General features: G+C 40.4%; 1 protein-coding gene across 2 annotated transcripts in view; it reads left to right on the top strand.

The window, feature by feature from the left end:
• SPPL2A (signal peptide peptidase like 2A) overlaps positions 1–12,884 on the top strand; it is a 64,265-nt gene that overhangs the window by 14,042 nt on the left and 37,339 nt on the right. For both annotated transcript variants that reach the window (XM_010356600.2, XM_010356601.2), the window contains exons 2-5: positions 3,888–3,998; positions 5,081–5,263; positions 5,774–5,863; positions 6,348–6,481. In XM_010356600.2, coding sequence (XP_010354902.1) covers positions 3,888–3,998; positions 5,081–5,263; positions 5,774–5,863; positions 6,348–6,481 — 518 coding nt within the window. The remainder of the gene's footprint in view (positions 1–3,887; positions 3,999–5,080; positions 5,264–5,773; positions 5,864–6,347; positions 6,482–12,884) is intronic.

Below are 12,884 nucleotides of genomic sequence, written 5' to 3'. Positions count from 1 at the left end.
CATATCATAATGTAACTGTTATTGGTAGAAGCTGGGTTTTTTTGCTATTATGTACAATATTGCAGTTAATATCCTTATACATTTATCTTTGTGCTTTTACATACTATATCTGTAGATATGAATCAGAGGATTCTATGTATTACAACTTTTGATAGATGCTGCTCATTATTTATTAAAAAGGTTATACCACTTGAGCAGCAGCATGCACAGTTAAGACCCAGATCCTGATCTGGGTACCTTTCCTCTCCACCAGGAGCTTAATGGAATGGCGGGATCCAGATGTATAGCAGATAAAGGACAAGATCAGCCTAGGATACCTTGTGTCAGAAAAAAACAAGAAGTCCTCAAAGACAAATGGAGTCTTGTTTTTTGTTTTTTTGTTTTTTTGTTTTTTTCAGATGGAGTCTCGCTCTGTCGCCCTGACTGGAGTGGTGTGGCGTGATCTCGGCTCACTGCAACCTCCACTCCCCAGATTCAAGCGATTTTCCTGCCTCAGCCTCCTGAGTAGCTAAGATTACAGGCACCCACTACCACACCCAGCTAATTTTTGTATTTTTGGTACAGACAGGGTTTCACCATGTTGATCAGGATGGTCTCAAACTCCTGACCTCAGGTGATCCACTCGCCTCAGCCTCCTGAAATGCTGGGATGACAAGCATGAGCCACTGCGCCCAGCCTAATTTTTGTATTTTTAGTAGAGATAGGGTTTTGCCATATCAGCCAGGCTGGTCTTGCACTCCTGACCTCAGGTGATCCACCCGCCTCAGCCTCCCAAAGTGCTAGGATTACAGGCCTGAGTCTTGTATAAAGGATACAAAGAGCCAGCTAGAAGAGGCTCTGAATGACCAAATTTGGAACAATTTGAATATCAAACAAACCATTGTAATTATACCACACTGAAATTTTTTTAAAATTAGTGCATCTCTACTGATACTAAAAGATGGTAGGGGAGAGAGTAAAGCTCTTTTAAAAAGAAGGATATGGCTGGGTGCGGTGGCTCACACCTGTTATCCCAGCACTTTGGGAGGCTGAGGTGGTTGCATCACCTGAAGTCAGGAGTTTGAGACCAGCCTGGCCAGCATGATGAAACCCCGTCTCTACTAAAAATACAAAAAATTAGCTGGGCATGGTGGCAGGCACCTGTTATCCCAGCTACTCGGGAGGCTGAAGCAGGAGAATCGCTTGAACCCGGGAGGCGGAGGTTGCAGTGAGCCAAAATTGTGCTACTGCACTCCAGTCTGGGTGACAGAGCAAGACTCTGTCTCAAAAAATAAAAAATAAAAAGATACTAGCCAGTAAGGGTAGAAGGAATGACAATATTTTAAAAATTCACCATTTTGTAATCCCTAGTATGATATGGGAAATTAAGTTTAGGCAAGGATCATCATGGAGGCTAATATCCTGGTGAGAAGCTGTTGGGCTGTTCACATGGTGCCATAGATTACTTACTCATCAAACATAAAGGGAAAAACATGTCTTTACACTAGAGAAATCCTACAGTTACCACCTTAACCAGATCGTCAAAGTCAGCATCACTAGCGCAGGAAATCATGATGTTAATGTATTATTTTGTTGGATGCAGTAAGAAGTACCCAATTCACTTATGAAGCATTCTTTCCAAAAATGTTTAAGCAACCTTCATGTTTATCTGCAGGATTACCTTCTTTAGTTAGAATTGTAAATTATTCCCTGTCTCTACTAAAAAATACAAAAAATTAGCTGGGTGTGGTGGCGGGTGCCTGTAGTCCCAGCTACTCTGGAGGCCGACGCAGGAGAATGACGTCAACCCGGGAGGCGGAGCTTGCAGTGAGCCGAGATCGCGCCACTGCACTCCAGCATGGGTGACAGAGCGAGACTCTGTCTCAAAAAGAAAAAATGTAAATTATTTTACTATATGACCTTAGGTAGGTTATGTTAGTGACTTGTCTGAGTCTCAGAGCCCTTCTTTGTAAAACGGTGACACGGAATCAGAAAAAACTTACAAAAGTAACCTAGCATGTAGTTTGTTATATCATAAGAATGTAACACTAGTTCAGCTCTGCTGTCAGAATCCATTCATAGCCATCAAGTATATAGCTGAATGAAAACTACATTTCTCTTTTTCACATCTTATTTCCTTGCCTAATTCGATGTAATTTGACTGCATGCTTTATGAATTCCCTACACTTGCTTAGATCCATAAGCCATGAAGCCCCAAGTATGCCATAAACCCTCTAATCCAAAACGTTCAAGGGACATTTTAGGTAACAGAGCATGGGATTAGAATATTTCTATACTCATTAGAAATTTACGTTGACTTATATGAAACTACCAGTTTTGTAGATTAAAAATGGTGAAATATCAGCAGTGTCATGTGATTCAATCTAATAATGTGCTTTAGTGGCGGAAGCTTAGTACATCATCAACATTTGCCAAGCATTCTTTCTTTTTCCTTCCTTATGGCTTTAGAAAAAGATTTGCTCAGAGGAGGAGAGAAGGATTTGTATTGAGCCAAGTTTTAAGGAAATTGTGATGTGAACTCTAAATCTATTGTGATGTATATTCTAAATATTTTTGGATATTTCTTCATTTTATATTCTCCTCTCCTCCCATGTACAGTAGTTACTCTTTCCAATCATGTCTTACCTCTTGGCTTTTCTTTCCAGGTAGTGGGAAATGAGACAAAGCTTTTCTTTTTCTGTACTTTAAATTCTGGATTGGTCTTTTTGAATAGGCAGTTGCAGAATTTTGAAAACATGAGCAAGAATAATTTACTTCAAGTCCCGGCTGGTTCTCTTCCAAAGATAGCACTTAGAAATGATAATGTACTTTTTTTCTTTGTACCCTAGTTCCTAGTAGAATATGGAAGGTAAGAGATGGATGGATTTTGAGTACATGTCATTTTATAGAATATAAACAATGGCCGGGTGCGGTGGTTCACGCCTATAATCCCAGCACTTTGGGAGGTCAGGAGTTCGAGACCAGCCTGACCAACATGGTGAAACCCTGTCTCTACCAAAAATACAAAAATTAGCCGGGCATGGTGACACGCCCCTATAGTACCAGCTACTTGGGAGGCTGAGGCAGGAGAATCGCTTGAACGCGGGAGGTGGAAGTTGCAGTGAGCCAAAAGTGTGCTACTGCACTCCAGTCTGGGTGACAGAGCAAGACTCTGTCTCAAAAAAAAAAAAAAAAAAAAAAAAAATATATATATATATATATATATATAAACAATGAAGTAATAATTCATAGGAGAGGCCAGGCGTGGTGGCTCAAGCCTGTAATCCCAGCACTTTGGGAGGCCGAGACGGGCGGATCACGAGGTCAGGAGATCGAGACCATCCTGGCTAACACGGTGAAACCCCGTCTCTACTAAAAAAATACAAAAAAAAACTAGCCGGGCGAGGTGGCGGGCGCCTGTAGTCCCAGCTACTCAGAGGCTGAGGCAGGAGAATGGCATAAACTCGGGAGGCGGAGCTTGCAGTGAGCTGAGATCTGGCCACTGCACTCCAGCCCGGGCGACAGAGCGAGACTCCGTCTCAAAAAAATAAAAAATAAAAAAAATAATTCATAGGAGATTGGAAAGTTTCCAGCTGTGAAGGGAGTATTGAAATTATATCATAGCAAGAATTCTTCCTGGAGTACGGCCCTTATAACAAGAGTCGTAATTGTTACTCCCTTCAGAAAGTGGCCTATCTTCCTTAAAGAAACTGTGCTGGACAATTGTGTATGGTTTTAATATTCCTAACCCTCCTTTTTATTTCCTCGAACAAGAAGAAACAAATTCATGGAAGACCGTCCCTCTCAAGGAAATGTGATCAACCCTGCATATAAATAGCTTTATTAAAATCCTTAGTTGTTGGCAAGCCATATCATTGCCAGTTTGAAAGTTACTGTTTGTCTTCTAGACAGCGGCTCAGGAAGCAATCTTGCATGCATCTGGAAATGGCACAACCAAGGACTACTGCATGCTTTATAACCCTTATTGGACAACTCTTCCAAGTACCCTAGAAAATGCAGTAAGTAAATCACAGTTAGTATTCATAAATATAAAAATAGTGAAGAAGGAGGCTGGGTGCGGTGGCTCACGCCTGTAATCCCAGAACTTTAGGAGGCCGAGGTGGGCGGATCGCGAGGTCAGGAGATTGAGACCATCCTGGCTAACACGGTGAAATCCCGTCTCTACTAAAAATACAAAAATTAGCCAGGTGTGGTTGTGGGTGCCTGTAGTCCCAGCTACTCAGGAGGCTGAGGCAGGAGAATGGTGTGAACCCAGAAGGCGGAGCTTGCAGTGAGCTGAGATTGTACCACTGCACTCTAGCCTGGGCGACAGAGCAATACTTCGTCTCTCTCTCTAAAAAAAAAAAAAAAGTGAAGATGGCTGGGTGCGATGGCTAATACCTGTAATCTTAGCACTTTGGGTTGTCAAGATGGGAGGATCGTTTGAGACCAAGTGGTCAAGACCAATCTGGTCAGCATAGTGACACCTTGTCGCTATTTAAAAGGAAAAAAGAGGCCGGGCACGGTGGCTCAAGCCTATAATCCCAGCACTTTGGGAGGCCGAGATGGGCGGATCACGAGGTCAGGAGATCGAGACCATCCTGGCTAACCTGGTGAAACCCCGTCTCTACTAAAAAATACAAAAAACTAGCCGGGCGAGGTGGCGGGCGCCTGTAGTCCCAGCTACTCGGGAGGCTGAGGCAGGAGAATGGCGTGAACCCGGGAGGCGGAGCTTGCAGTGAGCTGAGATCCGGCCACTGCACTCCAGCCTGGGCGACAGAGCGAAACTCCATCTCAAAAAAAAAAAAAGAAAAAAGAAAAAATATTGAAGAAGTGAAAATAAGTGATAATTATGTTTTATTGTGTGCAACCTTTGTAATGTATAGTTGTTAATAAATAAAATTTTATTGATTTTTCTCAAGTATTTTTCTCTCTAGGAAAATAGGGAATTTTGAAATACTTAATTCTAAGCCTAAATATTTCTAATTCAAACGATATTGTCTTAAACCAATATTGATAACTGAATGCAGTATTTATAACTGAATGCATTTAGGATGAAATATGATTTTTATCATGTTAAAAAGACATTTCTTATTTTCAGACTTCCGTTAGTTTGATGAATCTGACTTCCACACCACTATGCAACCTTTCTGATATTCCTTCTGTTGGCATAAAGAACAAAGCAGTTGTGGTTCCATGGGGAAGCTGCCATTTTCTTGAAAAAGCCAGAATTGCACAGAAAGGAGGTGCTGAAGCAATGTTAGTTGTCAATAACAGTGTCCTAGTAAGTTATAAAAACGATCATAACTTATTTTGAGTTCATAATGTGAAATTTCACAAAAATGGAATTAACATCTTTGTGTGTGGTTTAGAGGCTGAGTTTTGAATAATCTGATGGCAAGATTCTTTGTAAATAAATAATCAAGATCTCATAGGCATTTACTTGGAAAGTTTTTTCAGTTTTTCTATTCCAGAGCAGACAAGACTTTGTTAGAAACAAATATATATATATATTCATATATATATTCATATATAGATATATTTTCATATATAGGTATATATATATTACACATACATAATATATATATCATAAATGCTCTATATATTATAGCATTTATCAGTTTAAGTTCATGTTAAAAGGATTCAATTTTGAGAACTTACAGAATATTAAGAAAGAATACCTGACATTTTTGTCTTATAACCTAAAGAAAGCTGTAATATTGATATTTAGTGGAATAGTATTTTATTCTATAATATATTAGTAGTAAATAAGTTTTCATAATTTTTCTTTTAGTTTCCTCCCTCAGGTAACAGATCTGAATTTCTTGATGTGAAAGTACTGATTGCATTTATAAGCCACAAAGACTTTAAAGATGCAAACCAGGTAAATTAGCAATTACATATTAGATAACGTTTATAAATACTGTATCTCTTTATTTTTAATCACTGATGTTTAACTTTGAGTGCTATATTTGCTCCGTTTGCTAACAAGAAGCTATAAGGCCTATCAAGTTTTTCTTTGGAAAATACTCCTCTCTCATTTGGCACAAAGTGTCTCAAAGCCTAAACTTTAGAAAGAATGTTTGTTTTCAGTTCTTTAAAAGTCTCTTGTCATGTCATTTATCTTAACTTTAAATTCCTGAACAAAATATGACTGTGTAGAACACTGCACTTTAAAGATTTTATAAACCAAAGCATATCATCATACTTTTGACTAGAGAATATATCATGTCATCAGACAATAATTCTAGTCTTCTTGACTGTCTGATGTATAATGTCCGTTGCAGAGTGAAATGTGGACTATTGCTGTTATGACTATAGTAGAGAAAAAAGTTATTCCTGTGGTTAACTGTTATTTTGCCTTTCAGATTCTGGGAAATAACATTACTGTGAAAATGTATTCTCCATCATGGCCTGACTTTGATTATACTATGGTGGTTATTTTTGTAATTGCTGTGTTCACTGTGGCATTAGGTGGATACTGGAGTGGACTAGTTGAATTGTAAGTTTAATTAACTTAAGCATTTTTGTAATCAATGGTTAAAAATTTCTGCAATCATTTTAATTATATAACAACATAAAAATTGTATCTGTCCTCAGAATGTGATGCTGGTAAGCCCAGTCTGCAGGTTTGTCCTCATGTAGATCATTTACGTTTTCACCAGAGAGAAAAGAGTCACAGATTTCTGTAACTCTTCCACTGTCAGAGGAACACTGACATCACATCAGAGACTCTTTTAAGTTAAAATGTTTAATTCTGTCTCCCAGGAAGGGTCATGGGAGATATCCTAATATACCTATTGATTTAGATTGGAAGAAAATAAGCAAGAGAAAGTAGGGAGTTTTTCAGCTGCTCCCGGGCTGAGTCATTACAGTGTGGCCTCATCATTCTGTTTAATGCTTTAGGAATTCTAACTATGTTAGTAATGTCCATCTTTTTTTTCACTTAGTCAAGATTTATTTCAAGGCTTGAAAACATTCAGGCCAACTAAAATGGTACTACTGTCACTTTTTTTTTTTAGCAAATTCTATTTAATTTCCTTTTTCTTTCTTTTTTTTTTCATTGTACTTTAAGTTCTAGGGTACGTGTGCACAACATGCAGGTTTGTCACATATGTATACATGTGCCATGTTGGTGTGCTGCACCCATTAACTCGTCATTTACATTAGGTATATCTCCTAATGCTATCCCTCCCCGCTCCCCCCACTGTCACTTTCTATAATACATAAATAGGCCAGGCACAGTGGCTCACGCCTGTCATCCCAACACTTTGGGAGGCCGAGGCAGGCAGATCACCTGAGGTTCAGGAGTTTCAGACAAGCCTGGCCAACATGGTGAAACCCTGTCTCTACAAAAAATACAAAAATTACCTGGGTGCAGTGGTGCGAGCCTATAATCCAGCTACTTGGGAGGCTGAGGCAGGAGAATCGCTTGAACCTGGGAGGCGGAGGTTGCAATGAGCCGAGATTGCGCCATTGCATTCCATCCTAGGCGACAAGAGTAAGACTACGTCTCAAAAACATACAAACAAACAAACAAAAAATAAATAAATAATTAATATAAAACTTTGAAAAACGTAGACACGGTTAAATAACCACTATACACCACACTATTCAATTCTCAAAAGCAATGGCTATTTAGCAAACTGTAAGGTAACAGTAAAATATCAGAGAACTTTTATACATTTAGAGAACATAATTAGGAGCAAGCTAATCAGACAAAACAAACACAAATGTTGTTACATTTTCCTTTTTTTTTTTGATACAAAGTCTCGCTCTGTTGCCAGGCTGGAGTACAGTGGTGCTATCTTGGCTCACTGAAAACTCCACCTCCCTGGTTCAAGTGATTCTCCTGCCTCAGCCTCCCAAGTAGCTGGGACTACAGGCCACACCACCATGCCCAGCTAATTTTTGTATTTTTAGTAGAGATGGCATTTCACCATGTTGGCCAAGATGGTCTTGATCTCTTGACCTCATGATCTGCCCGCCTTGGCCTCCCAACGTGCTGGTATTACAGGCATGAACCACCGTGCCCGGCCTCCATGTTTGTTTTTAATTTTGCTTTATAAAGCCACTGATAAATTGAGGCATCTCTCAAGTATAGGATTTCTCACATTAAAAATTACATATTTATATATATCTTTTAGAGATGGAGTCTTGCTCTGTTATGTAGGCTGGAGTGCAGTGGCATGATCTCAGCTCACTGCAACCTCCACCTCGCAGATTCAAGTGCTTCCCCTGCCTCACCCTCTTTAGTTGCTGGGATTACAGGTGCCTGCCACCATGCCTGGCTAGTTTTTGTATTTTTAGTAGAGATGAGTTTTCACCATGTTGGCCAAGCAGGTCTTGAACTCCTGACCTCAGGTGATCTGCCCACCTCAGCCTCCCAAATGCTGGGATTACAGGCATGAGCCACCAGGCTCGGCCTAAAAATTGTATTTTCTAGCCTGTGATTGTGCCACTGCACTCCAACCTGGCAACAGAGTGAGAGCCTACTCAAAAAAAAAAAAAAAAAGGCCAGCTGCAGTGACTCATTTTTGGGAGGTCGAGGTGGGCAGTTCACTTGAGCCCAGGAGTTCAAGACCAGCCTGGCAACATGGTGAAACCTCATCTTGGCCGGGTGCAGTGGCTCACGCCTATAATCCTAGCTCTTTGGGAGGCCGACGCGGGCGGATCACCTGAGGTCAGGAGTTCGAGATCAGCCTGGCCCACATGGCGAAACCCCATCTCTACTAAAAATACAAAAATTAACCAGGCGTGGTGGGGTGCACCTGTAGTCCCAGCTACTCAGGAATCTAAAGCAGGAGAATCACTTGAACCCAGGAGGTGAAGGTTGCAGTGAGCCAAGATCATCCCATTGCACTCCATCCTGGGTGACAGAGCAAAACTCCATCTCAAAACAAAACAAAACCCGTCTCTACAAAAAAATAAAAAATAAAAATTATATTTTCTAAATATTTTTATTGAAAGAAATGAAAAAGCCACAAACTGCGTTGTTTGCCATAAACTCATACACCAAAAAGTAAAATGCAATCCAACTGAATCTGTATATGCTTCCCTTTTCTCCAACAACAGCTTTAAATGTTTGCTGTATACTTTATAAATTTTATTAAAATCAGTTCTAATTAATTTATGCAGATTAGGGGAAATGATTTATAATTAATTATCCTTAAAATTACCTGCTACAAACTTCTAACCCTACTGCCCCCATAGCCAGTACATCTGCTGCTAAAGTGAACAATGATGCAATGTACTATTTGTGGGGGCCCAGAGCATCTGTAGTCTTGATTTCCTGAATAGCCAAAGATTTCAACTTTCTGCCACTTTAAACAAAAAGACTCAAATGGCCAAAATTATACAGTGAGAGGAAAAATCTATAGCATGAAGATTAACTACAACTTTAAAGCATGTCCATATTTTTGTTTAAATACAGAAATTTCAAATGTACACAAAATTCGGATTTTCCTATTTAGTAGTAACGTTAACTCGGTCTCCCTACAGTTTTGTACTTTTGGCTCTAAATTAAAATGAGCAATATACATAGAAGAGTCAATGTATATTCATAACTCTCAATGAAAAAAATGTGCCCAGAGCGTATTATTTCATGTATGAAGGGCAAAATATATTTGCCTTGTGAATTGATCTATAGCTTCCATTTAAAAGGTCTTATCTGGGCCTTTTAATCCCAGCACTTTGAGAGGCCGACGCGGGCGGATCACAAGGTCAGGAGATCAAGACCACGGTGAAACCCCGTCTCTACTAAAAATACAAAAAATTAGCCGGGTGCTGTGGCGGGTGGCTATAGTCCGAGCTACTCAGGAGGCTGAGGCAGGAGAATGGCATGAACCCTTGCAGTGAGCCAGGATTGCGCCACTGCACTCCAGCCTGGGTGACAGAGTGAGACTCCGTCTCAAAAAAAAAAAAAAAAAAAAAAGGTCTTATCTGTAACTAAATGAAGCTAAGGTTATTTGTAATTTCTTAAATACTAAAATTTGATTGACTTGCATCAAGAGGGAAATGTTAGAGTTTAACAAGTGTAGGTTCCTGGAGCATTGAGCTTTAAACATTTTACGTATTTGGAAAGCATGTTTCAAGATATATCAGTCACGTCTTTCATATGAGTAAGCTTGTTTTTTTCCTTCATTATTAATCTTTAATCTTTTCTTTTTGAGATGGAGCCTCACTCTGTCACCCAGGCTACAGTGCAATGGTGTGATCTTGACTCATTGCAACCTCCACCTCCCAGGTTCAAGCAATTCTCCTGCCTTAGCCTCCCAAGTAGCTGGGATTGTAGGTGTCAACCACCACACCCCGCTAATTTTTTGTATTTTTTTTAGTAGAGATGGGGTTTCGCCACATTGGCCAGGTTGGTCTCGAACTCCTGACCTCAGGTGATCTGCCTGCCTCGGCCTCCCAAAGTGCTGGGATTACAGGTGTGAGCCACTGCGCCTGGCAATTATTGATCTTTATAAAGCATAGTATGTAAGATCTCCATATCTCTAAAATCATTTTGTATATTACTTAGGGAAACTTTACAAATAATTTTCCAAAAGCTGCTGATTTATTAAAAATGTTTTCCTATTTATTATAGATTCTTCCTGTACTTCCATTACTATGTAAATTTTTTTGTTTTCTAGAATAGTGCTTCTCAAACTGTAAAGTGCATACACTTATCTAGAGATCTTATTAAAATACAAATTCAGGCCAGGCGTGGTGGCTCACACTTGTAATCCCAGCGCTTTGGGAGGCCAAGGCAGATAGATCTCTTGTGCCTGGGAGTTTGAGACCAGCCTGGGCAGCATAGTGAGACCCATCTCTACAAAAAAAATTTAAAAATTAGTTGGGTGTGGTGACATGAACCTATAGTCCTAGCTACTCAGGAGGCTGATGTAGGAGGACCATTTGAGCCCAGGAGTTTCAGGCTGCAGTGAGCTGTTATCATGCCACTGCACTCAAGCCTGGGCAGCAGAGCAAAATCCTCTCTCAAAAAGATAACAATAAGAATAATAAAATACAAATTCAGATTTAGTAGGTTTGGGATAGGGGCCCAGATTTGCATTCTTTTTTTTTTTTTTTTTTTTTTTTTTGAGACAGAGTCTCGCTCTGTCACCCAGGCTGGAGTGCAGTGGCGCGACCCTGGCTCACTGCAACCTCCGCCTCCCAGGTTCAAACAATTCTCCTGCTTCACCTTCCCCAGTAGCTGGGATTACAGGTGCACGCCAGCATGCCTGACTAATTTTTTGTATTTTAGTAGAAACGGGGTTTCACCGTGTTGCCCAGGCTGGTTTCAAACTCCTGAGCTCAGGCAATCCGCCCACCTCAGTCTCCCAAAGTGCTGGGATTACAGGTGTATGCCACTGTGCCCAGCCCGATTCTGCATTTTTAACAAGCTCCCAAGTGATTTAGCTGGCCCATGGACCCACACTTTGAGTTTAGCAAGGCAAGCTTTTTTTTATATACACGTTAGGACAAGCTCCTCCTTGAGAAAATTGGAAATTGGAGGGGAATACATACCAGCTTTTTTATTTGTAAAACATGATGATGGAGCAGAAACAAGTAATTTGTTGCCTTCGGAAACCAGACTGGGAGAGGAAATGTCCCATACCTGCAGGATCATGGATTTTAAAATTGAGGGGGCTGATTCTAAGAGCAAAATAAAGATAGAGAGAAATAAGTGCATGTGGGAGGAGAAAGGGGTGGTGACCGTATGGAGAAAGAGAATATGAATCAGTGATATAAAGGAAAAAGTTCCATACAAAGAATTATTAAAAACATAAGGCCCATCATTTAGCCAGTAATGACAGTTGGATGGAAAGAGAGTGAGGCTTAGGGAAGGGAAAATGTGCCAGGACAGGACCTCACAACCCAAAATTACTCTGCCAAATGAGAGATGTACCTTAAGCAAAAGGGAAAGATGCCTGGGTTCTGTAGAAAGACTTTTCAGCAGTGTGTTAAAATCTTTTTTTTTTTTTTTTTTTGAGACAGAGTTTTGCTCTTGTCACCCAGGTTGGAGTGCAATGGCGTGATCTTGGCTCACTGCAGCCTCTGCCTTCTGGGTTCAAGCAATTCTCCTGCCTCAGCCTCCTGAGTAGCTGGGATTACAGACATGCACCACCATGCCCAGCTAATTTTTGTATTATTAATAGAGATGTGGTTTCACTATGTTAGCCAGGCTGGTCTTGAACTTCTGACCTCAGGTGATCCGCCTGCCTCGGCCTCCCAAAGTGCTGGGATTACAGGCGTGAGCCACCGTGCCCAGCCTAAAATCTTTTTATAATAAGGTCACTGGTCCTCAGCCTTTATAACCTCTAGATGGCATGCAAGAAAGTTTAGGTTCCTGTTGCATATGGCTCTCAAGCTGATATGAAAATACAATTTTTTTTTCAAAAAAGATGAATTGTAATTTTTTTTTTTTTTGAGTTGGAGTCTCACTGTCACCCAGGCTGGAGTGCGGTGGTACGCGATCTTTGCTCACCGCAACCTCTGCTTCCCAGGTTCAAGCGATTCTCCTGCCTCAGCCTCTCAAGTAGCTGGGATTACAGGCACGTGCCACTACACCTGGCTAATTTTTGTATTTTTAGTGGAGATGGATTTTCATCATGTTGGCCAACGCTGGTCTCAACTCCTGACCTCAAGTGATCCGCCCACCTTAGCCTCCTGAAGTGCTGGGATTACAAGTGTGAGCCACCACACCGGGCAGAATTGTAATATTTTAATGTGATATAAATCTAGTATACTGTATGCTTTCCTTAAATAAATTGCCTGTGCTTTTTAGTTCAATGACTATGAATATATAAATCTTTAATTATTATGGCTTGTATGTGTACTATGACAAAAGTTTCTTTAAATGTATTTCTGCAGTGACAGATACCATAATTAGCACCTTTTTACACTCAGGTACCACA

This window comes from Rhinopithecus roxellana, chromosome 5 (genome assembly GCF_007565055.1).
Source record: "Rhinopithecus roxellana isolate Shanxi Qingling chromosome 5, ASM756505v1, whole genome shotgun sequence".
Lineage (NCBI taxonomy): Eukaryota > Metazoa > Chordata > Mammalia > Primates > Cercopithecidae > Rhinopithecus > Rhinopithecus roxellana.
Note: the sequence above shows the minus strand (reverse complement) of the source record. Positions and strands in the feature narration are given on the sequence as shown.